The 27,850-nt window shown below is 44.3% G+C and overlaps 1 protein-coding gene across 3 annotated transcripts; it reads left to right on the plus strand.

The window, feature by feature from the left end:
• The first annotated feature begins 418 nt into the window (after nt 1-418).
• On the plus strand, nt 419-26,381 carry MCUR1 (mitochondrial calcium uniporter regulator 1). 3 transcript variants are annotated; one of them, XM_047859464.1, is made up of 9 exons: nt 424-965; nt 8,934-9,071; nt 12,530-12,633; nt 13,378-13,479; nt 14,993-15,034; nt 15,835-15,906; nt 20,126-20,179; nt 21,487-21,601; nt 22,904-26,381. In XM_047859464.1, the coding sequence occupies exons 1-9, from the start codon at nt 527-529 to the stop codon at nt 22,957-22,959; spliced, it is 1,122 nt and encodes a 373-aa protein (XP_047715420.1). In that variant the 5' UTR covers nt 424-526; the 3' UTR covers nt 22,960-26,381. The 3 variants fall into 3 exon arrangements, with proteins under 3 accessions (XP_047715422.1, XP_047715421.1, XP_047715420.1); XM_047859465.1 differs by lacking the exon at nt 20,126-20,179 and having other exon boundaries at nt 420-965; XM_047859466.1 differs by lacking the exons at nt 14,993-15,034; nt 15,835-15,906; nt 20,126-20,179 and having other exon boundaries at nt 419-965.
• Nucleotides 26,382-27,850: the final 1,469 nt, after the last annotated feature.

Raw genomic sequence — 27,850 nt, forward strand, 5'->3', positions numbered from 1 at the left:
TGTGTACTAATCCGAAAACAAAAGCTCTGAAGTTTATCCTTTAAAATGTATTGACTAAGTAAGCGCCGCTCCCTCGGCCCTGTTAATTCCTTAACGTGCACACCACACGCTGGGGGACTTCGGCCAGAAAAATGACCAGGGCAGCCTTTTCAAGGGATCCTGGTGCGGGGACTTTTCAAGGGATCCTGAAGGGCGCCACGGTCATTAATTTCTTTGTAAGGACACCAGAACACTGAATACGCAAATCGTGGCAGCCCGGCAGGCAACCCAGATCCCGGAGCGCCCGCCGCCTCCACCCTACTGAGCTGGTCCGGGGCAAGTCACTCTCGCGGTGCCTGGGACCGTGCCCCGCCCCCGGCCCCGCCCCCTGGCCCCGCCCCGCCTCGGCGCGCGTCCGGAGCCCGGCAGCCCGGCAGGAAAGGGCGGGTCGAGGCCGCCGCCCACGCTCGCTCCTGCAGTCTGACACGGGCCGGCGCCGCGCGAGGGGCGGCATGAGCGCGCGCCCGGGCCGGTGACCGCCGTGGCGATGGAGTGCGGCTTCGTCGCGGGCGGGAGGCCGAAGCGCCCTACGGGCCGCCGGCGGCTTCTGCTCTTTCTGCCTTCCGGCCGCTGCGGAAGCCCGGGCGGCCGCGGCGTCCCGGCGCGCCACTGCCTGTCCGCGCTGCCGGGGGCTTTGGGGGCGCTGCGGCCCCGCGCCCCGGCGGCCCGCGGCGGAGCGTCACGTGCCTCCCCGCTGCTCCTCCTCCTGCTCGTGCCCTCCCCGCGCCTGGCCGCCGCCGCCGCCGCCTCCCCGCGTCGGCCCCTCGCGGAGCGGGAGCGGGAGCGCCCGGGGCCCTCCGTGCCCCCGGCCGGTCGCGGCGGCGCCGGGAGGTGCCTGCGGGGCCTCGCCCCGGGCGTCGCCTCGGCCGCGGGCCTCCTCCACCTGTGCCGCGGCCGGGTGGCCCCCGTCGCTTCCTCCAGGAGAGGTGAGGGCCGCGCGGCCGCGGGATGCGGGGGCAGCTCTGGCTTTAACCTCCCGAGCTGGGGCAGGGGGGAGGCTCGGCCACCCACAGGTCGGGTCTGCCGAGGTCGCCGGGCTCCTCTGCTGGGGCGTGGGGACGAAGGTCTGTGTGGTGCCCTGCCCTGGTGACCCGCGGTCGCCTGGCCTTGGCCAGCCGGGAAGAGCCGAATGACGCGGAGTCCCGGGCACCAGGTGTGTGGCGCGCTGTTGGCTCGGGCTGCAGGGAGGACCGCGCGCTGGGCGGGGAGCCGGTGCTCCGGGCTGCGGGGAGCCGCCGCGTGGGCGCCGCTGACTCGTGCGTCCTGTCGCGCCTGGGGTGCGGGCGGCTGCGGGGGTCTGCGAGCTTATTACCATTTTATTTCCGACTCTCATGGATTTTTTTTTTTTTTAGGTTTATTTATTTTTAAGAGAGACAGTGGGCGGGGGAGGGGCAGGGAGCGAGGGAGACAGAGAATCGGACGCAGGCTCCAGGCTCTGAGCTGTCAGCACAGAGCCCGACTCCCAAGGAACTCACGAACGGTGAGATCTGACCTGAACCACCCAGGCGCCCCCCCCCCGTGCCCCCCTACTCTAACGGGTTTATTAACTCCTTAACCACTAGTTGCCTGTTCTGTGTTTCGCACTCTTCTGGGTCCTTGGGATGTATCAATTGACAAAACCTCGGGTCTTCACTCTAGCAGAGGAGATGATACAGCTTGATAGCTTTAACTTACACATACACATATAATTTACATATACGTACATAAATACTGTAGGGGAAAAAAAAAACAGAGGTGGTAAGGGTTAGAAGTGAGGGGGGCCTCCAGCTATGGATTTAAATAGGGTTATCAGAATAGGTTTCATTCAGAAGGTGGTATTTGATTAAATTCTGGAAGGTGAGGGCAGTCACTGCCCTGCATAAAGATTAGGGAAGTCCAAAAACAGGCTCAGTTTACTAGACAGCAAATGGTTGATTACTAGGTCCATCATTTGTGGTCATCTTTATTAATTAGCAAAGGGCAGAAATATCACTTTGGGTGGGCTATACGTATGAGTCGGTAGCCATCAGTAACTACACTGATGGGTATTTATTTATTTATTTATTTATTTATTACGTTTTTCTCAGTAGAAATGCCCTGTGAATGTTGACCGCGTCTAAAATTTGAGAATGCCTGTGGCTGGGGGAGAAACTGATTGGGAGAGGAAGAAAGTGAAGGGAGGAAGCTTTATGTATAAAGGGTGGAGAAAGAGTCGTGAACTCTGTCAGTGTCCTGCAGTAATTCTGAGTTAGAGATGGCTTTGGTCTTTATTTCAGTGCTTTTGCTGCTTGCTTGCTTTCTTTTTTTCTTTTTTTTTTTTTTGACAGGCTGTGTAACTTGTGATTTATTTTCATTTCATAATTCAAGGTGCTGGGGCAAAGGGGAAGAGCCTTTTCTCATCAGTTTTCTGAGAGTGTGTCAAGAAGGAGGTCCTGTTGGGTTAGTCTCAAAGGATCTCATTCTTCACAGTGAGAACGGATGCCTAACTATGGGGAAACAGACAACACACACTTAAGGAGTGTGTGTGCCCATTAACTAGCAGCATAGGTTTTGGTCCTTTGCCTCCAGCCTCATGCTGTGTTCAGTACCAGAGCTACTGAGACTTGAGGATGTTACGAATAGGAAGTTTGTGCCTGGCTTCCTCCTCTGTTCAAGGCCAACTTTGGGCTGCTTTTGTATGTATTTTTAATATCCTTTTGATGGCCTGATGGTCCCTCCAAAGGAGAATTCCACATGACACTTTAGCATAGCTGCCTTTACTTGCTTCCTGGTTATTGGTAGGAGTTCCCAGTTCTTGGGCCTCACTGTGTTGTCACCATAAAGGAGAAAAAATGAGTCAGAGGTATTCCACATGCCAGAATATTGGTCGTCCTCAGGCTCTGCCCTTTGACAGAAGGCAGGACATGCAGCTTCTGTCAGCAGAGGTTGGCCTGCCAAGTGACAAGTGGCCAGCCCTTTTCTCCACTTTTCAGATGGCAGTACATATTTTGCGACCGAAATAAATTCCAGTTGTTTTTGGACGAGAAAAAAAAAATCTGCAGTATCGAAGTTTGGAATTAGCTCTTGCTTTGAAAGTAGTTGTGATAGTTTAGTGTGTGTGTGTGTGTGTGTGTGTGTGTGTGTGTGTGTGTGTGTGTGAGAGAGAGAGAGAGAGAGAGAGAGAGGTTTTAAATCACACAAGTGATTATTTTTGTTGGTTAAACAAGAAATTCGATACTAGAAAACTCCATCACTCTTCACAAGCCCCCTCTAGACTCCAGTGTTTTCAACTCGTGACCCATGGGACAGTTCAGCACAGTTGAAAGATGGGTGGGGTAACCTCTAGAGAGCCCCGTAAGAGATTCGGTCATTCATTTGTCCACCCCCACTGTTTCTCGAGCTAGGTCTGTTCTGTGTCAGGCAGACATTCGGGGTCTCTTCTCACAGAGGCCACTTTTATCTCAGGACTGGACAGAAAGGATGAAAAAAGACCAGATTTAACTGAGCAACTTAATGTAAAAAAGAAAGATCATTGGTGAAGAGGTGAAAGGAGTTGATTTCAAATTTTCTTTCTAGACAGTCTCATAATCCAGATCATAGAGTTCCCTTAAAAAATTTCTGGCGGTACCTGGGTGGCTCAGTCGGTTAAAGCATCCAACTCTTAATTTCCATTCAGGTTATGATCTCATGGTTCAGGAGATCCAGCCCCACGTCAGGCTCTGTGCTGACAGTGCAGAGCCTGCTTGGGATTCTTTCTCTCCCTCTCTCTCTGCCCCTCCCCTGCTCACACTCTCTGTCTGTCTCAAATAAATAAACATTAAAAGAAAAAAATTATTTCTGGCCTGCAGCATGCCAGGCCTTCTGCTAGATGCTAACAATGCGAACGTGACTAAGACTGGCTGCTCTTGGGATGTTTGGACTAATGGATGATACAGATGTGGGAATAATACAGGGAGTGCTGTGATCGAGCTGTCTGAACTGGGCTGAGAACACAGATAAGGAGCAATCAAGGCTGCCCCCTGCCCTGGGTGGAACTGGCAGACAGAACCATACAGAGTAGTGTAATGCTCTGCCCGGAACTTAGTATGTGCTTAGCAGATTGTAAAATTAAATGAAAAAGCGTAAAAAGGTTTCGTAAAATTTACCAGTTGAAAAAGGGGGGCAGAGCAGACTTAAGGTTGGAGTACCAAGGTTATGTAAGTGCAGGAAACGGAATAGCTTAAGTGGCTGGAAAGAAAGCTGAAAGGGCAAGGGTGGGCTAAATTAGGACAGGCTCTGTATTTGTATGCTTTGCCAACGCCTTTTTTTTTTTAAGTTTATTTATTTTGAGAGAGAGAAAAAAATACGAGTGGGGGAGGGGCAGAGAGAGAGGGGAATACAGCAGGCCCTGTGCTGACAGCAAAGAGCCCAGTGCTCATGGGGCTCACACTCATGAACCATGAGATCATGACCTGGGCCGAAGTCGGACACTTCACCAACTGCGCCATCCGGGTGCCCCTTGCCAAGGACCTTATACTGTAGCCTAACAGTTCTCTGAAAGTAAGGGCCTTTTTTTGTTTTATTAACCCTTAAGCTCACACATACATATGATAGCTGTTGCATTTTGTATTTCATCCGTCTGCAAACCGCGCTTGGTACAAAATGATTATTGGATTTCTTGTACCTGATCCCGACTGAGCCTCTTTCCAAGGTGGGAACCACTGCTGTAGTTTACAGACAAGCATCAGATCTGTAGGGTCCTGTCCACACCACACTTTTGCTTACGTGCAGTTTCCTTTAAAATGTTTGGAGGTGAAGGATTGACTATAGGAGCTGAACTATCTTTCTAGTCACTTAGGGATCTTACTGAGAAAACCTTTGAACTCTGAGTTAGTAGTGACTGTTCTTTCTTTTACCACCCTTCTCCAAACCTGGCATCGTAGAAAAGTAAGGACAAATATGAGGCAATATTTTCACACAGCTATGTTTATTACATTTAAATGAAAGGTTGTTTTTTTTTTTTTTTTTACTTTTTTAACATTTATTTATTTTTAAGAGACAGAGCATGAGCAGGGGAGGGGTAGAAAGAGAGGGAGACACAGAATCCGAAGCAGGCTCCAGGCTCCAAACTATCAGCACAGAGCCCGACACGGGGCTCGAACTCCAACCGTGAGATCATGACCTAAGTCGGACGCTCAACCGACTGAGTCACCCAGGCGCCCCTGAAAGGTTTTTTTTTTTTATATTGTTCATCTTTTTTTTTTTCTTTTGCTGCCAAAGTGTCTTTTATAGTATGATTGTAATAGTAAGGAGCTATTATGTTTAAATGTCCTTTTTGACAGAATTACTCATTGGCATTGCAATTGTTACATATTTTTTAAAACTATTTTTATGGTTCATGAAATACAAAAGCCAGGGAACTTCAAAACAAGTTTACAAAATGGGTTGGATCTGTGGCTAAATGCACAGAAATTCTTAGAAAAGATAATATACAAATTGTTAAGACACCTCTCTCTAAAGATAGGCTTTTACAGAGACATCACAAAGAATGAAAACTATAGACCAATACCTCTTACGGATAAAGACACAAAAATCCTCAGCAAAATACGCAGCAAATCAAATCCAGCACTAGGTAAGAAAGGAGTATATACATCGTGACAAAAGGGGATTCTGTCCCAGGAACAGCAGGTTCGTTTAAGATCTGAAAATCAATTCACGTACTGCACCGTATTAAAAAAATAAAGAAGAGAAACCACATGATCATCTCAAAAGACAAAGAATTTGACAACATTCAGCACCCCTTCAGATAAAAAGGTGAAAGGCATCTGTGAAAAACCCACAGCTAACATCATACTTAATAGTGAAAGACGAATACTTTCCCACCAAAGATCAGGAGCAAATCACCATCCATCCAACATTGTACTAGAAGTTCTGACCCGGTCAAGACAAGAGGCATCCAGATAAGAAGTAAAACTATCACTCTTCATAGATGACATAATCTTGTACATAGAAAACTCTAAGGAATTTGCTAAAAAACCATTAGAGCTAATTAACCAGTTCAGCAAGATTGCAGGATACAAGATCAAAATGAAAAATGTAAAAAAAAACAAAAAACAAAAATCAGTTGCATTACTCTACACTAGAATGAACAATCTGAAAAAAATCTAAAAAACAATACCCTTTATAGTAGCATCAAAAAGAATAAAATACTTAGGGATAAATTTAACATAAAAACCCACAAAACTTATATTCCACATGGTTGAAAATCTGTGTTTAACTTCTGACTTCCTGAAACTTTAACTGGTAATAGCTTGGCCAGAAGCTTTACCTAATAGACAGTTGTGTATAATATAATATTTTGTCTATGACGTGTGTTCTATTCCATATACTTATAATAGTGTAAGCTAGAGAAAAGAAAATGTTATTAAGGAAATCATAAAGATGGGGAAATACATTTACAGTACTGTACTATAAAAAATCTGTGTATAAGCGGACCCATGTGGTTAAAACCTGTGTTCAAGTGTCAGCTCTTCTGTGAAACCTACATAACATTATTAAAAAATTAAAGACATAGGGGCGCCTGGGTGGCTCAGTTGGTTAAGCATCTGACTTTGGCTTAGGTCATGATCTCACAGTGCGTGGGTCCGAGCCCTGCGTTGGGCTCTATGCTGACAACTCAAAGCCTAGAGCCTGCTTCAGATTCTATGTCTCCCTCTCTGCCCCTCTCCCACTCGCACTCTGTCTCTGTCTCTCAAAAATAAATAAACAGTAAAACCAAAAAAAAAAAAAAAAAAAAAAAAAAGAAATGGAAAGACATCTTATGTTCCTGGATTGAATTTGTACTCCCCCAATTAATATACAGATTTAAAACATTCTCTCTCAAAGTTTCACGTGTCTTCTTTGCAGAAATTGGTAAACTGAACCTAAAATTCATATGGAAATACAAGGGACTCAGAATAGCCAAAGCAATCTGGAAAAAGAACAAAACTAGACGACTCTTCCCTGATATAAAAACTTATACTACAGAGCTACAAGTAGTCAAGAAAATGTGGCATTGGTATAAGGACAAATATAAATCAGTGATATATAATGGAGAACCCAGAGATAAGCCGTTATATTTTCAGCCAATTGATTTTTGACAAATTCCAAGATAATGCTGAAACAACTGGACATCCACACTCAAAAGGTTGAACCCTCATCTCACACCACGTAAAAGTTAAATGGATCAAAGACCTAAGTATGAGAGCTGAAATTATAAAACTTTTAGGAAAAAAATACAGGTGTAAATTTTTGTGTCCTGGAATTAGCTAGTGGTTTCTGAGATATGACACCAGAAACATAAGGAACAAAAAATAAATAAATTGGATTTCATTAAAATAAAAACCTATTGCACTTCAAAAGTCACCGTCGATAAAGTGAAAGCCAGCCCACAGAATGGGAGAGTATTTCCATATCATATAAATGATAAGGAACTTTTATCTAAAATGTATAAAGAGCTCTTAACAACTGACTCAATAATAAAAAGATAACCCAATTTTTTTTTTAATGGACGTAGATATTTCTCCAAGGAAGATATACAGATGGCCACTAAGCACATGAAAAGATGCTCAACATCAGGCATCAGGGAAGTGCAAATGAAAACCACAATGGACTATCCCTATGTTTATTGCAGCATTAGTTACAACAGCCGAATGACGGAAGCAGCCCAAGGGTCCATCAGCTGATGAATGGATAGAGAAGATGTGGTATAGATATACATTGGAATATTATTTAGTCATATAAAGGATAAAATCTTGCCATTTGCAAAGACATGGATAGAGCTAGAGAGTACAGTGCTAAGCGAAATAAGTCCTATGATTTCACTCATATTTGGAATTTAAGAAACAAACAGAGGGGAAAAAAGGTGAGAGAGAGATAAGCCAAGAAACAGACTCTTAATCGTGGAGAACAAGTAAGTAAATACCATAGTTGAAGAGACATCTAAAAAAAAATAATAATAATAAAATAGAATTGCAATGGGATACCACTTTATACCCCCTAGGATGATTATAACAATAACAATAAAAAACCAATTTCAAGTATTGAGGATGTAGAGAAATTGTATCCGTCAGACACTGCTGTTGGGAATGAAAAATGGCATAGCCCCTTTGGAAAATAGCCTGCCATAACCTCATAAGGTTAAACACAGTCACTAGATGATGCAACAGTTTGAATCCTGGATATATACCCACGAGAATTGAAAATTGGTTCACACAAAATCTCATACAGTAATGTTCCCAGCAGCATCATTCCTAATAGCCAGGAAGTAGAAACAACTCAAACGCCCTTCAACTGATGAGTAGATAAGAAAAAAATTGGTATATTCGTGAAACACAATGTGATTCAGCAATAAAAAGGTATAAAAAGTGCACATAATTACAAGGTGGGTGAACCTTGAAAACCTCACCTAAGTGAAGGAAACCAGTCACAAATACCACATCCCTCATGATCTCTTCCTATGAAATACCCAGAGTAGGCAAATGCGTAGAGACAGAAAGTAGATAAGGGGTTGCGTGGGGGTCAGGGAGTAGGGAGATTGGGGCGTGATAGCTAAAGGGTATAGGGTTTCTTTTCCGGATGATGGAAATGTTCTAGAGTTAACTGTGGAGAAGGTTGCAGAACTCTGTAATTATAGTAAAAATCGCATTGAACACTTGAAATGGGTGAATTGCATAGTATGTGAATTACATCTCAATAAAGCTGTTTAAAAAAAAGAGGGGTGCCTGGCTGGCTCATTCAGAAGAGTGTGCGACTCTTGATCTTGGGGTTGTGGGTGTGAGCCCCACTTTAGGTGTAAAGATTACTTTTTAAAAAAATGTAAAAAAAACCGGGTAGGCTTTTGAGGTATGCCATGTTCTTTCATGGCTTTCCTTTACCACCAGGTCCTGTTTTGAGCTTTATTGTGCTGTCCTTTCTAGAACTAAGCCTGTCTGCTGGAAGCCTGCAGCTGGAACACAGGAGAGATGTGGAGCACAAAAGGAGGGAGTTCACCTCTTGTGGGAACAGGAAGCTCTACTTCGACACCCATGCCTTAGTGTGTTTACTCGAAGAAAATGGTAATCCTTTTGTGCCAAGCTCAATGCCACAGAAAAAAAAAACGCTGTAAAATATGACTTCTCATGATCTTATCTAATTTCTCATATTATTCTTTGACTTGTAAGTCTACAGGTAATCTTTTGGTCACTCTGTGTTTTTTAAGTTCTTATTTTTTGCTTAAGGACATTTTCGCTTCATTGGTACAGTTGAGACTTTTCCCATCCATTTTCTCTCTGTCTGAGAGAAGTGTATTTTAAAAAAATTATTTTAATGTTTATTTATTTTTGAGAGAGAGACAGAGCGAGCGAGCAGGGGAGGGACAGAGAGAAAGGGAGACCCAGAATCCGAAGCAGGCTCCAGGCTCTGAGCTGTCAGCACAGAGCCCGACACAGGGCTCAAACTCACAAACTGCGAGATCGTGACCTGAGCCGAAGTCGGACGCTTAACTGACCGAGCCACCCAGACGCCCCAAGAAGTGTATTTTTTATAACATCATTCTAGAAGTACAGCGTTCTAGATAAAAATTTAGACACAAGTTAGCAAAAGTCAGGAATGGTTCCTGTGACAGCTGTCTGTAGCATAGAAGGGGTAGCTTTATTACTATGCATGATGTGTGCTTTGAAGACTTTTATGAAATTAAAATTTTCCTGAGCAGCAATTGCTAATAATTCTAACTTGTGGCATTTTTAAATAGTCTAATATTTTCCCTTATTGCTGTTCATTAACATGAAAGGTAGCTCTAACATATATGACATTTACTGAAAGTGCCTTCAGTACGTAGGTAACATTCTCTTTTATTTATGTTTTATTATTTTTTTTTAAATGTTTATTTTTGAGAGAGAGAGAGAGAGAGAGTGTGTGTGTAAGTGGAGGAGGGTCAGAGAGAGAGTGGGGACAGAGGATCTGAAGCGGCTCCAGGCCCTGTGCTGACAGCTGTGAGCCCGATGTGGGGTTCGAACTCACAAACCATGAGATCGTGACCTGGGCCGCAGTCTGACACTTAACTAACTGAGCCACACAGGCGCCCCACATTCTCTTTTTGTCTCATCTAGACCGACACACCAATTCTCATTCTCTGTACTGTGACCCTTTACTACATTGTGTGGCTGTTTCTCCGGGCTACCCTGTGCTTCACTTGCCCAGGACACGCGATGGTGTGAGTTCTGCTGTGCTTGGGCAGGGGAGTTAGAAGTTCTGGGTTCAAGCTCTGCCCGGGGCCCCGCTGCACAGCCAGGCAGCTCTGTCATTCTTCCCAGTTTCCATCTCTTCATCTAATCAGTAGCGTCAGCACAATAAGAATTCCGAAGATCTTTTTGAGAATTAAAGGAAATACCGTGTACTTGAACGCACTTTGGAGAAACGGTCAAGCACTGTATCATAATTTTCACCACTTTGCTTCTCAGAGTTGAAACGTTAGGCCTTTCTTTCACCAAACTGTCTTTCAGCTCAGAATTTGAAAAAGAAGAGCATAAGTGAGAAGAGAGGCATAAGAATTGTCTTGATAAGCAGAAGTCTTCCTACTTTTTCCTTTTTTGGATGGACCTCGTGTGCTTGCATTGAAAGTAACCCAACGTAAAAAGACACGTTCAAGATAATGGGGAGGTTTCGCTCCACGCAGGTGCGTGGGGTTGGTGAGGAAGCGTCACAAATTTTGCTAAGTGGCAGGGTAGCTGCAGTGGCCTCGAGATGGCCTCAGAGCTACGTCCCGCTAACAGGTGCGGTTTATTTCCCCTCCCCCCGCATACAAGTCGATTTAGTTAGTTTTGATAAATAGAAATTGTTCATGTTTAAAGTGTCTTATTCCGATGGATGTACTTCCTGCTTTTCTTGTTTTCAAACCTTGACCCCTGAGTGTTTGCATCTCTCAAGACCGGTGTTGGGAGGAACCCACTGCAGTGTAGGGCTCGAGGCCTCTTAGAGGAGCGATATGGGTCCGCCATGCCGTAGGGTGAGGCCCAGAAGGACCCGTCCAGGAACGCCCCACCCTCTGTCCTCTTCTCCGAGGCTGTGTCTCCTGCCTGAGAGAAGTTCCGTCCGTCTTGCAGCTTCCCTGACCCTGATCGTGTATTGGTCTGTCCTTCTCACAAAACGTTGATTTGTACTTGGTAACCCGGCAGGTTTTTAGGCCTAACTTCTGCTTTTTCTTATCCCTTTCTCCTCCCACAGCTGGCTATAAATTATAAGGTTGTGCAGTTGATCATCAGCATTAAGTTCTCCTCCGGTTTCTCTTTCTCTTTTACTCATCGCTGCCAAACTAATTATATTTAACTGGGAACCTGTCATAAAGTTTCAAAACTTGCGAGACGCATTTTCATTTTCAAAAAATGGGGAAGGCAGAAAAGAAACAACAAAAAAACTGTCTTGAATCCCAATACCCCAGAGCTAAACAGCATTAACATTTTGGTGGGTAACCTTTTAGATGATTTTTCTAAATGTCCACGACCCACGTGTTGAAAATTTAAGGATTTCGAGTAAAGTGAAGGGAGTAGGTCTTTGGAGGTCCTTTTTTGTTTCTTTCAAGTCTTGGCCTTTGGTTTTTAAAAATTTTACTCCCATGCTTCGCCTGATCCAAGTTGTATCAGTTATAACTTTATTCAGAGTGCCTTTAATTACAATGATCAGTAGATTCTTCCGTAGTTCTTATGGCTGGAAGTGTTTAATAGAAAAAAAACTACTTTCCAGGGACTTGGTTTTAAGCATTTTTATTAGGATTTCCAATGTGAAATGTAAATTACCGTCTACAGTTATTGGAAACAGTAACACTGCTGAGTTGAATGTTTATATAATTTAATTCAGTATCATTTTCTGAGTAGCACCTGGCCCCCTCTCCACAAGTAACCCAAGAGACTTGTAGAGGAAACATAAAAGAATGATTTTGTCTTTTTAACCTCAAATAAATTAACAGCTGAATTACTAGTTATCTTTATATGGTCAGTGATTTGACGGATTTATGCAGGTTATAAAACAGTTGAACTTTCCTACTTAGGTAAATTATTCTTTACTAACATGTACATTTTAAAATTCAGGAAAACATGTCATTCTAGAAAATGTAGACCACACAGAGAAAAAGAAAAATTACCTAGGGTCTTTGTTAAATTACAAAAGCAGTAAACTGCATCTGTAATTTTGAGTCTTGCTTTCCTTCCCTTGACCCCACACTTCAGGCTTCCTCTTTGTCATGAGACATTCTCTGGAAACATGATTTTTGACAGCTGGGTGGGATGTTAGAGGACACCAGCCCAACCCTTTATCTTACTTGGGGAAATAGACTCCGATGTGTCATGCTTGTCCAGAGTGACAGACACATCACAGACTCTGGTCTCTTCACCTCCTGCCACACTGGGCTTTCTGAATTCACTTTCTCCCTTTCTTTGCATTGTCTCCCTTTCTGTGAAGGGTTTTTTTCTGGGTTTTGTTTTGTTTTGTTTTGTGACAAACGGAGTCTCCAGAGTGTGACTGTCTGTGTGTGTTCGCTTAGGGTTTACCACCCAGCAAGCAGAAATCACTGTCTCTGCGTTGGTCAAGATCACCGATGCCAATATGGATATCGTCTACAAGGATATGGTCACCAAGATGCAGCAGGTTAGTTGGGGCACTGTAGCAAATTTAAAGTCTGAAGCTGGGATGTTATTTGTGGTATATATTTTTGGATAATAGTCTATTGAAAAGCATATGGTACTTTTTTTTCAATTTCTTTTTTTAATGTTTATTATTTTGAGAGAGAGAGAGACAGAGCACGAGCAGGGGAAGGGCAGAGAGAGAGGGAGACACAGAATCGGAAGCAGGCTCCAGGCTCCGAGGTGTCAGCACAGAGCCCGACACGGGGCTCGAACTCACGAACCGTGAGATCGTGACCCGAGCCGAAGTCAGTCACCCAACCCACTGAGCCACCCAGGCACCTCTGAAAAGCATATGGTACTTTTAACCAGTAGTTGAGAGGCGAATGATTCCAGTGGCATAGAAGATATTTATTTGAAGCTCTTTTGTCCACCGTTGTAGAATCGTGCTGGAAAACTCACTGTGCTTGAAAACAGACTCTTGCAGTCCACCAACCATACGCAACAAATGGCGATCTGGCCAGCACTGTAGCGGCGTGTTCGTGAGCCGCTGGCCCTCAGACTGCCACCCTTCTAACCGTGGCACGCTTGATGATGATACTGGACTTGGTCTTTACCGTTTTCCTTTCCCCATCGATAGAGCACGGCCTCGCTGCGCTGCTTTTCTCACGTCCGGTTCTTCTGGTTTCTCACAAAGATGATACCAGGTAGGAGGCGGACGTCCTAGGCCCGCCCAGGTTATTGATCTGTTTTGTTTCTCTCTTCCTAGGAGATCACTGTTCAGCAAATCATGTCTCAGATTGCTAATGTGAAAAAAGATATGGTTATTTTGGAGAAGAGTGAATTTTCAGCCCTCAGAGCAGAAAATGAGGTAACACTGAAGAGCCCCTCGTCCTTACAAAATAGTATCGAGACGTTGAGACCCAACACGCAGAGACAAAGTGCACGATAGACGTGTCTTCACCAGGTGCCCGCTACCAGTCACGTCGAGAAGTAGAATGTTACTGGGACCCCAGAAATCTGCTGACCCCCACCCTGCTAGGAAACCACTAGCCTGGCCTGTGGCACCGTTGGCCAGTTTTGCCTTTTCCAGAACCTCATCCGGGGGAAGCATCCGTTGTGGCTTGCAGCAGCAGATTTTGCTCTTGTCCACTGTCTGTAGGGTCACGTGAATGTGCCACATTATTTTCCTGTGACGTACAGGAGATTGACCCCTGAACAACGTGGGTTGGAACTGAAGAGGTCCACTCACACAGTTCAGTGAATGTGTATCCTCTTCCTTAGGATTTTCTTTACAACATTTCCTGTTCCGGGGCACCTGGGGGGCTCAGTCTGTTCAACTTCCGACTTCAGCTCAGGTCATGATCTCACGGCTTGTGAGTGTGAGCCCCATGTCGGGCTCTGTGCTGACGGCTCAGAGCCTGGAGCCTGCTTCCAATTCTGTGTCTCCCTCTCTCTCTGCCCCTCCCCCTGCTCACACTGTTTCTCCCTCTCTCTCTCTCTCTCTCTTTCTCTCTTTCTCTCTCTCTCAAAAATAAACATTAAAAGATTTTTAATAACATTACCTTTTTAGTGGCTTACTTTATTGTAAGAAGATAGTATATAATACATATAACGTGCAAAATATGTGTCATGTTATTGGTAAGGCTTCCAGTCAACAGTAGGCTATTAGTTAAGTTTTGGGGGAGTCAAAAGTTATATGCAGATTTTTAACTGTGTGTGGGTCAGTGCCCCTAACGCCTGCGTTGTTCAAGGGTCAAGTGCATATTAAAATTGTTTCCAAATTTGGGTTCTCTTGACCAAGTGGTGCTGTAAAGAATCCCGTGGTTTGTAAAGTGCGGCCCGTGCTGTGTTTGCATCCTTCCTTTTGTTTTCAGTCCTCGTTAGAGTTCCGTAGAGGAAGTCCATTTATTACCGCTTCATCCTAGTCTTGTAAGAAGCCTTCTAGCAAAAGATTCCTTCTTTTGCTAGAAAATGGTAAAGTTTGAAACTCTCACACTTGTCCTTGAAATCAGCTTGTTTGAAGGCAGAATTCGTTCAAAGTTGAAGGAGGTATTAAAGAAAGCAGGGCCTCTGGAGGCAAACATGTATGTTGAAAACAATTGCATTATTGATTTTATGTAACTTTCGAAATGAATTAAAACTGATCTCAAGACAGGCACACGCGTGGTCTTACCCTCCTGGCCTGACAGATTTCTGCTGCGGGGGCTGTTCGGGTCACATTTCATTCTGAATGCGGCGAGGTTCGTGTTCAATGAGAAAAGAATCAGGAAAACTCATGCACATACGTGTCCTGATGTGTGTGTTACTAAGTTTTGTGTATTTTTTTTCTAACCTTCTAAGCGTACCCTTGACTTTTTTTTTTTTTTTTAATATGTTTTTAGAAAATAAACCTCGAACTACATCGGTTAAAACAACAAGTAATGGTAAGATCCTCGCTCCTGCTTGCTTGTGTGCGCTTACATAAACATAGTAATAAATATAATGTCAGAAGCCCTTTAATTCTATGTTAATTATTTGTGTAATATGTCTCAGAAGTACACATTGGAAGATTTAGCTAAGAACATAGTCACGGAATAAGTTAGTGAGGTCTGTAACCAAATTCATTAAGAAAATTCTGTTCTAGGATGAATCGGATGAATTAAGTTTTTTTAGGTTAAAAAATTCTTAGGTACCACTTGGAACCTCTAGATTCTCTTAGAAGAGACTGGCCTTGGAGAATTACCTGTGGTTTTAAATGCTTACTGTGCCAGCTGTATGATTTTTTTCTTTTTTAAGTGGAAAGGACATGGATGTTAAGGAAGAAAAGGTTCTGGTGAGTGTCAGAAAGAAGGCTTTATTTAAACCAGAATTTAGTATTTTCCTTCTTTGAGCCCAACTCTGCTTTCCAGAGTGGTCCGGGGAATGACTTTTGCCACGAATTCTGTAAAGAGATTACACTGGGAATCTTGAGGTTAAAGGCGACAGTAACCCCCCCTGGACTGACTTGAGCATAAAAGGGGATTGTTTGTGTATACGACTGGGGACTCCCAAGACAGGCCTGAGTGCAGCCATGGCTTGGCCAGGGACAGTCCTCCTGTCTCCGTATCTCTGAGAGCCCCTGGCCCCGCCCCGTGCCTCAGCCGTTGGCTCAGGAGAGAACCAGCAGGGTCACCATTCTAGGCTTCGCACTCCAAGGTTCCCCTTTCTCACTGTGGACTTCTTTCTTTCTTTGCCCTCCTCCTAGGATGAAGTGGTCAAGGTCCGGACAGATACCAAACTAGAGTTCAATCTAGAAAAGAGCAGAGTGAAGGAACTGGTATGTCCTTTCTTTAAAAACCGAGTGCGAATTCATTTCTCCGCAGGATGTGTACTTGGTCAGGTCTGAGTTTATTTACAGCTCAGCAATGGTGGCACACACTTACCCAGGTATTGTTGGTAGGCAGTTTTCGCTTTAATTCTGTTTTTGGCTTACAGCTTAAATTTGATGCTTTCCAAAATGGCATTAAAATGCAAATTTTGGAGGGATGCCTGGCTAGCTCAGTCCGTAGAGCCTGTGACTCTTTAAATTTTTTTTTTTCAAAGTTTATTTATTTTTGGGACAGAGAGAGACAGAGCATGAACGGGGGAGGGGCAGAGAGAGAGGGAGACACAGAATCGGAAACAGGCTCCAGGCTCTGAGCCATCAGCCCAGAGCCCGACGCGGGGCTCGAACTCGCAGACTGCAAGATCATGACCTGGCTGAAGTCGGACGCTTAACCGACTGCGCCACCCAGGCGCCCCTAGAGCCTGTGACTCTTGATCTCAGGGACACGAGTCCAGGCCCCACATTGTGTGTAGAGATTACTCAAAATCTTTAAAAAATCTTTAAAAAAAATTTTTTTTTAATTAAAATCTTGGTCAAATCAAGTTTGAATCTTATTTCAGAGAGACTAAATTATGTGTTACTTGGATGTTACCAAAGAAACCAAACTCAATCTCGCTCTATTTAATCTGACTTAAACCTCCACGGGTCCTGATTTCTCAAAAGTTAAGTTGATGATCTGTCTTGAATATTAAATTATTAATATCAAATTCTACACTGAAATTCAGGATTAAAAAAATATTTCCATGTAAGCTTTTTTTTTTTAAGTTTATTTATTTTTGAGAGAGACAGAGAGAGATGCAGAATCCAAAGCATAGTCTTTTTTTTTTTTAATAAAGACATCTTAATGACTTTATTGCATTGTTTTGAAATGCAAATTCTAAACGATTTTTTAAGTTACGTTAAATTGAAACTTGTAATTAGGAAAAGTAGTTGTATACATTTGTTACAAAAAAGATACTAGAGTAAGTAAGCCGACTAGCACTCATACAGCAATTTGTGGGGTCACATACGGGGACCCAAGAAAACTGGAAATACGGTTCTGCTGCCCTTGCTTTTTTCAAACACGATGCAGATAAGTACTTTTTCCCCCCTCAGAACTTTCACAGTAATACTTTTTGAAAAGTTTATTATATTGTTATAATTGACATATACAGCATTATATTCATTTCAGGCATACAACATAATGATTTCATATTTGTATACATTGCAAAACCATCACCACTGTGAATCTAGTCACCATCTCTCACCATACATTGTTACAAAATTTTTTTCTTGCCATGAGAACATTTACGATCTGTTCTCTTAGCGACTTTGAAATATACAATATAGTACAATTACCTGTAGTCACCATGCCTTACGTTACATCCCAGGACTTACAGTGTTTACGACTGTAAGTCTGTACCTTTTGGCCCATTTCACCCACCCTGCAGCTCCCACCTGTGGCAGCCACTAATCTGGTCTCTGTATCTGTTAGCTCAGGTTTTGAGGGGTTTCTTTTTGGTTTGGGGGCAGTTTTTTAGATTCCACATGTAAGAGAGATCATACAGTATTTGTCTTTCTCTTATTTAATCACCCGAGGTCCATCCATGTTGTTCCCAATGGCGGGATTTCCTTCTTTTTATGGCTGAGTAATATTTCATACACACACATATATACGTACACACACACACACCACGTTTTCTTTTTTTCTTTTTTTTGACGTTTATTTTTGAGAGAGAGAGATTGCACAAGTGGGGGAAGAGCAGAGAGAAAAAGAGGAAGACAGAATCTGAAGCAGGCTCCAGGCTCCAAGCTGTCAACACAGAGCGTGACGTGGGGCTTGAACCCACGAACTGTGAGATTATGACCTGAGCCAAAGTCAGATGTTCAACCAACTGAGCCACCCAGGCGCCCCATATACACCACATTTTCTCCATTCACCCATCAGCGGACACTTACCTCTTCCACGTCTCAGCGATTGTACATAATGCTTCAGTGAATATGTTCTAATAAAGATACATGTTGAGTTGCCTCTGGCGATTTTTAAGCCATCCATCTTCTTCAGGCTTTATTTCAATTTGATAGCAGTAGTTAGATAGCGTCTTTATTCTTAGGATAATGAGAAATACGGGGTGCAAAGCATTTTTCACAAACGGAACTGGATACACCTGTAGAAACTGAGTATGCACTTTTTGTCCATTGACTTCATGTTTTTCACAGTTTGTAACCAAAATGTGCTGCGATGATAAATGAAGCCAGTACTAAAATGCAAATAGGTACTTAACTTTATTTTAGAACTGTGTCTGGATTTCAAGAGTTGAGCTGAGCCTTGTTGTCCAAAGTAATTATTAGGCCCACGTCACCTGTCTTTCTTGTCTTAAAAAACACGTCTCAACCATGAAGATTAAATCACCTCCTCCCGCTAAAATAGTTGACAATCATTAGCATACAATTAGTCTCTAGAAGAAGAGAAACTCTTTTAATTACATTTGTCCCTATGGGTTATGTACCTAGCAGAAAATCTGAATGCACTTGATTTAGCCCATAGCTAACCAGGTGGGGAAGAAATACATCTAGGAGATGGGAAGATATGGGATTGATAAACATGGGCTAAAGCCAGTGAATTTATGTGATTTATTAGCGCAGCTGAGAAGTGGTTCTCAGTAATCCTTAACTTAGAAGACTCTGAAATGCAGGACAACCGTATATACTGTTTCACAGCTGGCGTGGATTCAGTGTGCATTGGGGAAGATGAGTTATTTGACCCTCCCTTTCCTCATTTAATAAAGTTATTCTGGGGCGCCTGGCTGACTCAGTAGAGCATGCGACCCTTAATCTCAAGGTCTTGAGTTTAAGCCCCACATTGGGCGTGGAGCCTACTTAAAAAATAATAGTAATAAAATTAAAGTTATAATGCTGATTCAAAGATATAACTGGTGGCACTTCCAGCCAGTTTCAAAAGCAGTACAGCCTATAAACTGCTTTGGGGTGCAGGAAGGTGGAATCCCATAGAAGTTATTCTAAAATCCATGGCCATGTCAAGATTTAGGCTTTTCTTTTCTGTTTAGTCAAGACTGACTTAGGGAAGACTGGAGCCCAAGGGTTGCAGAAAGATCCAGTCCACCCTGCCCTCTTGTGGTGATTTGATGCATAGCTCTTTTCTGAAACCTTGACATACAAAGAGGCGATGAGCAGTCTTTGGTCCTAGGCTATTCCTTGATTTGGGGTTTTGGGTTTTGTTGGTTTTGTTTTGTTTTTGTCTTCTTTTTCTTTTCTTTCTTTATTTTTTTTTTTCATTTCTGGGCATCACTGGTTTTATACTCTATCCGTCTGGTATTGCCAGGGGAACATTTTATAGCTAGAACGTTTCTAGATACTAGAGCATTGATTTTCTCTCCTATAACAATGTTAATTTAGTGACGAACTAAAAGCTAATTTTTCACTTAAGTTATAGGTTTTCATTAACTCAGTTAAATCCTAATGCCCATTGCTAAGGTGGTATGTCTGAATTTGGTCTCAATGACAACAAAATTGCACTAAATCTTTGCATAAGCATTAATAGCCAAAGGCAAGATACCATTTTGATTCTGGGTAGTGCTAGTCTGTTCCTTTATTAACACTGGATTGTGACAACACCCAAGTGGGTTGTTGTTGTGTAGTTAAAACCAACATGTGATGGTTTGTGCATTTCTCGTATCGATGTACTTAAATTGTATCTTTAGGCAACATGTGCGTCACAGAATAATATTCTTTGAAACTACTTTTCCCCCAACTTTATAAAACTCCCATCTTTGTCTAAGCCTCAGCTAGTGACCAATTTTGTAATTGTGAAGGGATAGCTCCCAAACTACATCCTTACCCACTTTTTTCAACCCTGTCACAACCAAAAGGCATCTGACTCAGCAGCCGTGCACATTGGTCCCCTAGTGGGAGGGGTCTAATGACATCACAGCGAAGCGAGCACAGGAGCAGGGGAGAGAGGTAGGGGGTGACAGGGTGATGAAAGGAATCCAGATACTGGAGCAGTGAGTGGCTAGAAATCAGAAAGTTGAGCAAACGCATCTAAAGGAGAGGGGCTAGCAGCAGAGGTGATCTCTAGTGTTCTGTGTTCTTGGAAGTACGGAGAATGCAGAAGGAGGAAAGGGAGAAAGGAATAAATCAGAATCTGACCTGGGTTACATGTTTGTTTCAGTATTCGTTGAATGAAAGGAAGCTGCTGGAAATGAGGACAGAAATGGTGGCATTGGTAAGACATGAGACTGACTTTTCTTGATGGTTGTGTCCACCTTTGCTTCATCCCACGCATGGTTACTGTCATTCGTGATGTGTCATAGGGAGGATGCACGCAGGCTCAGCGTCCTAGGGGTTTTCTTTTCAGTACACATGAAATCACCACCTGAACCACTTCTAAGTGAACAGTTCGATGGCATTAGGTACATCCACATCATGACACAACCGTCAGTGCCGTCCATCTGCAGAACTCTTGACCACCTGTGGAACTGAAACCACCTGCTACACGCTAGGTCGCCATTCCCTTCTCCCCTGTTCTACTCTCTGTCTCTATGGGTTTGACTACTCTGGGGACCTCATGGAGCTGGAGTCATACGGTGTTTGTCCTTTTGTGACTGGCTGGCTTATTTCACTCAGCACAATGCCCTTAAGTTCATCCGTGTTGTAGCACGTGTCAGAATTGCCCTCCTTTGTAAGGCTGAATAATATCCCATTATATGGACGTGCCACGTTTGGATTATCCGGTCAGTGGACACTTGGGTTGCTGCCGTCTTTTGGCCATCGTGAATAATGCCGCTATGAACGTGGTTGGACACGTACCTGTTGGAGTCCCTGCTTTCAGTTTTTGGGGTATACACCCAGAAGTGTGGAGCATCCTGGGGATTTTTTTTTTTTTTTTGCAGTTAATAGAATATTTGATTATCTTAATGAAAGTTTAAATCTCAGTGACTGAAGAATAAGGGATGGAGATTTTTTATTTTTTATTTTGTTTTTGAACTTAGGGCACGCATTACTTTTTTTCCCTCCTATGTTACTTGGGACCTCTGAAACTCATAAGACGCTTCCATCAGAGAATAGAATATTCCTCCAGAATATTTTCTACTCATCCAGGCATTTATTTCCTTACTCATTCCCTGAATTGTTAGCCATAAGGAACTACAAGTGATCCTTGAACGATAGAGAGATTAGGGACCCTCCCATGCATCAGAACTCTGCATATAACTTGTGACTCCCCGAGCACTTCACCACCAATAGCCTCCTGTTGACCGGAAGCCTTCCCAGTAACATCAGTAGTCAGTACGTATTCTGTGTGTTGTATGTATTGTATACTGTATTCTTACAGTAAAGTAACAGGAATATTAAAGGCCCTGATCAGTGCACATAGTGTGAGGATAGAAGAACAGAGACCAAAGCCCAGGTCTCCTCAATCTTACCCCAGCTTTCTCTCCGACTGCACCCTGCTGGGGAGGGTCCCTAGGAGGGAGCCATGGGGACAGAGGTATCCCAGCTGGTTTAATGCTGTGACTCTCTCTGTTTTAAAAGCATGCCCAGCAAGATCGGGCTGTCACCCAGACCGACAGGAAGATAGACACTGAGGTCGCTGGCCTCAAAACCATGCTGGAGTCGCACAAGCTTGATAACATTAAATATTTAGCAGGTAAGCTATTTTGTGTCGAAGTCGTTCAGAACAGCTGAAAATACATAGAATTTAGAAAATAAGTCAAAGATGTGCACTCTGTTGATTCTAACACATTTTTTTCACATTTTAACGTCTCTGAAATTAGAAGGCACCTTACAATTTCTAATAGATGGATCATCATACCGTAATTGGCCTTTTTTCCCCTTAGTAGCATAGCGACGTGCTTTACGATGGTCAGAATCTTCAATTTTGCAAGTTACTCTCATTGAACAGTCGTTACTTACTTGAAAACTTTTTTAGTGAAATTCAAGATAGAACATTTTATGGATGGAGTAAAAGGCTTTTGAACTGTGATCTCTCTGCTTCGGTTGGTCCCACTCCCTGTGAGGAGCTATTTTGGTTTTGTAATTTTTGAGCCCGAAGAGGAAATGAAGACTCACGTGTGAATATAATTAGCCATCCGTTGCAACTCCTATTTAACGTTTTGGATTAATCAGTATTTCAAGTTTCTAGAGCATTTAGAAGTGGAATTTTGTTCATGAAGGTTTAAAGGGTGTGTCCCTGTAATATACATGTATTTTGTGACCACAGAAGTTCTGTGATTCTCAGCTTTCATTAAAAAGTTTTGTTGAGGGGCGCCTGGGTGGCGCAGTCGGTTAAGCGTCCGACTTCAGCCAGGTCACGATCTCGCGGTCCGTGAGTTCGAGCCCCGCGTCAGGCTCTGGGCTGATGGCTCAGAGCCTGGAGCCTGTTTCCGATTCTGTGTCTCCCTCTCTCTCTCTGCCCCTCCCCCGTTCATGCTCTGTCTCTCTGTCCCAAAAATAAATAAACGTTGAAAAAAAAAATTAAAAAAAAAAAAGTTTTGTTGAATATTGGATAATTTGTACTTTGAAGATGATGATTTGAAGGAGTGGAGGGGTTTTTTTTGTTTTTTGTTTAACGTTTTTATGTTTATTTTTGAGAGCGTACAAGGAGGGGAGAGGCAGAGAAGGGGGGGGCACAGAGGAGCCAAAGCAGGGTCCACGCTGACAGGAGCGATCCCAATGTGGGGCTCAAACTCACGAACCATGAGATCCTGACCCGAGCCAAAGGCAGACACTCAAGTGCCTGAGCCACCCTGGTGCCCCAAGTAGCGGAGTGTTGTCGTGGGCAGGTGTCTCGTGGAATGTGGCACATTAGCAGACGATCTGAGTTTCTTGCGTTTGTTCATTGTTTTGCTTGGTGGGTAGGTGGATAAACAGCTGTGTTTTCTTAATGAAAAGTTGTTCCTTAAGTAACTGTTAACTAATACTATGCTCGATTTTCTTTTTTTTCTTACAGGGTCTGTATTTACGTGCCTAACAGTAGCTCTGGGATTTTATCGCCTGTGGATGTAATAAAGTGTCTGTTTAAAGAAATCCTTATCGTTCTGCCTTAAGAAAACCAGATTGCTGTCCTTCCCCGCCCCCTCCCCCATTTCCAGATTTTAACCCTGGTTTCGATTTAACATGTATTATTTATTTTATGCAGAGTATGGACATATGACCAAGGAAAGGAGTCAAGAATTTCATAATTGTTCCTTTCGTCTTTTCTGTCTAGTTGGCTTTGTAACGCTGAGCGGTGGTGGACAAAGCGTGAGAGACCCCGCTCAGCTGGACCAGTGAACTTGGTCTAACCTGTGGGACATATCAACAGTAAATATTTGCATAATTCTCCACAATTTTAAATCTTTTGTCAGAGGACGTGGGGGTCTCAGCGTCTTCACTAAGTGCTGAAGAATCACCGAAACTGAACCAAGAGCACCAAATCCTCTTTACCTGAGGACCCGGTCCTTCCCATCAGCCAGTCCCCACATTAGGGTAACTGTGTTTCAGGCCCAGTTGTTTGGGGTGTTAATGATTCCCCTCTCCTGTCCACCCAAAGCAGATTTTTTTCCTCTTCATTTCCATTGTCTTTGTTATTGTCATGGTTATTTTTTACGTGCCTTCCAGCTAGAAAATCTTGTTGCCTAACGAAGTTTTGTAATGGTACTGGGGACTCTCTTTTACCTCCCAGAGTGCTAGGTTTCTCTCCCACCCTCTCACTTAAGTCTCCATGATGTGAGAACCGTAAGGTAACTCCCATTTGTGGCATTGCCTACCTAGAAAACGCGCTAATTCTCGGCATGGAAGTCTAGTTTGTGCAACACGGTCTCCTTCATTCTGGTCTTCATCTGCTTTGCATGCATGAGAACCACTCAGTTTTCCTTCCGCAGCAGTATCTAGATCTTTGGATAGCGGATGCACTTTTCACACAAGTCTTTCTTTAATGAATATGCTTGGAAGTTAGAGAACCGTCATGCCGGCTCATCATCCAAACCTGGGTCTATTCGTTTGGTTGTTCAAGACTTTCTTATACCTACCTTACCTCTGGTTTTTAAAACAAATAAATGCCTACATACCGACAGGGTCCTTTTAGAGAAGCACGTTCTCATGTTATTTGAATGACTGATGTGGGAGAGGAGAAGCATTTTTAAAAGGAGGACACGGAGACCATGTTTTCCATCTCTCTCCACACGCGTGTGCACACGACCTGGTGCGGTGGAGAAGACAAGTGTCGCTCAAACGGGTGGAATAAATCACCCACCGTCACTGTTGGCAGACAAATTACCTTTGTCCTTTGGATGTCATTTCGAAACTTCCGGAAGTGTAAATCGTTATCTTTTTTCAAAACATGGGTTTAGCACAGAGGTTCTGAACTCCAAATAAGCATGAAAATCAAGTACTTTGGCATTGGTGGTATCGGTTTCAAAGTGAATGTAATCGTTTTCAACTTGATCCAGAATTCTCTCAGCTGCTCCATAAACTACTGTGGCAGTACGTTCTTCCCCTTTCAGGGACGGAGCCCCAGAAAATACTGCACATTTAGCAATTGCCTTAATTATTAAAGATTTAAGTAAATGACATCCCATTAAGACCACGTTTGCCACTACTTAATGTAGATACAACTTTCGTTAATAAGAACTTGGAGAGAGGGCCTGGAGCGCAGACACTCCTCCAAAATTAAAAGAATCCCCAAGAGGCGCAAGCACTGTAGGCAGTTACGTTTCAGAGCAAACAGTCACTCGTGTAGGTTAAAAACAAGTGAGGTGACCTTACTTCCCGGTAAAATATGTTTTTAAGTGGCATTCAGTGGGGTGACACTCTTTCATCTGCCAGAAAGTACTCCAAGTGACATCCCCACTGTTTGCAGTAGTGGGCTGCGTCAGGCCCTGGATCCGGGGCCTTGGATTTTGCTGTGGCATCGTTTGCAGCACAGGACAGCCTCCCCATCCCCGCAACCTTGGGAACAACCAACTCGCCTTTGGGTGGCTCGGGTTGCGTGCGTCCGTGGAGGTTACAAGGGTTCGGGACCGTGTTCTCTTTGTTTGGTCAGAGGTCTTCTATGGGAAAAGCATATGGGCCAGAAATACGAGCATGTCCTCCCCGCTGCTGGCTGGCCCAGGCTTCTGAGAGCAGCGTGACCGTTCCCTGAACTAGCCTGGCTCAGAGGGATTCAGATCACTTGGGGATTTAGGCCTTTGCCTAATTTCTAATCTCAGGAAGGGGGAGGATGCCCGGCCCAACTCGCAGGGAGCCCGTGTCCGGGCCCTGGGGAGTTAACCAGAGCTGAGAGCTGCCAACACGCCCCTGTGGGTACAGGTGCGTGAGCTACGCATGCCCAAGGCAGGGCATCGACGGACAGGCTCCGTCTCCTTCGAGGCTGCCTCTGCATTCCTGCCTCCTCCCGCCTGCCCTGGTTTTGTTTTGTTTTTTTTTTTAAAGAACCTAAACTCCAAATCGACTCCTTTCCTGCTCCATTAGTAAGCAAAACCTGCCTGTCTCTACGGTTCTTTCCAGGAAACAGCAGTTTGGTCTCGGGGCCGTTCTTACCCCTTCGGCCGGTTTTCCAGCTTCGTCTCTAACAGAACCAAATCCGAATGTATTCATTTTTTCCCTCAAGTACGCCAAGGACCTCAGTTGAGAAGTCAAGTTCGAGAAGAAAGGCTTGACTCAAACCAGACATCTCGCTGGAATTTGTCTCGGGAACACTCTAAAAATAAACACCCTGAGCCACAGCGAGCATGTCCCTGCCTGGGTTGGCCCCGGCTCAGCTCGTGCCCTTCCCTTTGTAGCTGCCCTTAGTGACAGGAGCCTCGCTTCTGTGTCTCAGCCTCCTCCCCGTCCCTGCCTCTGCCTGTGCATTAACCATGTCAGCACCGGCCCAGCATTTCTCTTCCACCCCACCATGCTCCGTCGAATCTGTCGCCGTCCTTTGCGAACGAATCTAGAACCCCTGTTTAGGAAACTTCGGCCAAAAAAAGATTTGCAGCTTTTCTGACACTAGAGCAAGAACGTGTTAAGCGGAAGCTATTCCTTCTGTATTCTCTGTGTTTGGGAATGTCGAGCCTTTTGTTGCGCTTCTGTTTTGAAAATACCTGTCCTGCTGAAGATTTACACTCCCGTTTCTCTGATTATAACCCAAATCATTTATTAACCTTTTCGTCACTTAAGCAAACACTCAATTCCATTTTATTGTAGAGTGGGTATAATATCTTTATTGTCTAAAGTAAAATATGTGATTGTTTCTGTGTGACTACTTCTCATTCAGATTTTTCAATGAATGGAGAACTAGAGCAACCTGTGTCTGCACTGTATTTTAACTGTTACTCCCTCCAATTGTATAGGGTAACGGTGTATTACAAGAAAATCTAATACCCCCAAGATTGGGTTTGTATAGACGACAACCTGGAAAGTGCTTATTTGATTTACAAAATAAATTTTTTTATTATTCAAAAGAATCAGCATGCTTGTGTAAAACCCTTTACTTGTTTGAGGGGAAATGAGGTTTTCAAGCTCAAGTTTTAGAAGTATGAGTGTTAGGAATCCAAATCAGGCTAGCCTGAGCAAGAAGGAATCTGCCCTTTTAGCTCACAGGATCCAAGCTCAGGAGGGGCGAGACTCCAATGCCATCAGGCCTCCTCTCTGCACCTCTTACCTCCCCTTTCTCTCCAGGTGGGCAAAACTCTCTCAGACCAGCTTCCTGGTGAAGAACCGGAAAGTCCCAGCACAGGCCCCGAGGCTTGGTGATTGGAGAGCTCATTCCACTGGGACAAAGCCCGGAAGAACGTATCCAAAGCCTGCGGCCAAGGTGGCAGCCGAGCAGGAGGGTGCAGGGAGGGGTGCTGTGGTTCCTTGGGGCAGCTCCTTCCCTGGAGACCCGCTGGGCAAGCGTCCCAGCTCTGGAAGAGGGAGCTCTTCGCGAGTCACTGTGCAGGCGACCTTCAGCGTAACCGCGTCTGCATGCGAGGAAAGCAGACACCTTGGGAAAGCGGACCAGTGAAATAGCTGAGAAATTAATGTTCGGTACCTTTCATGGTCTCCAACCAGAAATCTACCAATGGTAGAGAGTCAAATAAACTGGACTTGAGGATGAGCCGTAAAGTTGCTAAAAAGCCTCCAATGATTTGCAGACTCGGCCTCCGTGTTTACAGAGCGGGTGGGGGGCGTCCATCCACCTGGTCCTGCTCTCACATGCACGCGGTGCGGCAAAACGAAAGCCTTGGCTTTGCCTCCGGCCTTTGATGTCCTCCAAAATAAGAACGTTGCCTCGAAGGATGGCATTTTCCAGAAACAGCTTTCTTTCTGGAATCGAAGACTCCGCCTTTCCCCAGCCGAGCTCTGCCACGCATCGTACAGCCAGTGGCGTCTACCTTAATTCCGCAGCTTCCACGCGAGGGTCACAGACTGCGGGAGGCTGGGGAGCTTTCGCGGGGGCCACCGCCACCCACAAGGATGTGGGCATCTGCACCTTAACGTCAACAGCTTCGGGTCGCCTCTTCCATGTTACAAGTACGCGCACGACTATTTCTAGGCCAGCACTCTCAGGAGGAAGGAGTTGAGGCTGGGTTGGGTTTTTTTTAATGTTTATTCATTTTTGAGAGACAGAGAGAGACAGCATGAGTGGGGAAAGGGCAGAGAGAGGGAGACACAGAATCCGAAGCAGGCTCCAGGCTCCGAGCTGTCAGCACAGAGCCCGACACGGGGCTCAAACTCACCGCAAGATCATGACCTGACCGGAAGTCAGACGCTCAACCGACTGAGCCACCCAGTTGCCCCGAGGCCTGGGTATTTTATAAGGTCCTAATTTATATTTTTCTCTCCGTTTCATCCTCCCCGTCCCCTATCAGTTCATGATTTGGAAGCTTAAGATCGGCCCAGGGAGCTGCACTCCCAGTTGTAGCTCTGGCCCTTAACTGTCTCTGGAAGA

This window comes from Prionailurus viverrinus, chromosome B2, assembly GCF_022837055.1.
Source record: "Prionailurus viverrinus isolate Anna chromosome B2, UM_Priviv_1.0, whole genome shotgun sequence".
Lineage (NCBI taxonomy): Eukaryota > Metazoa > Chordata > Mammalia > Carnivora > Felidae > Prionailurus > Prionailurus viverrinus.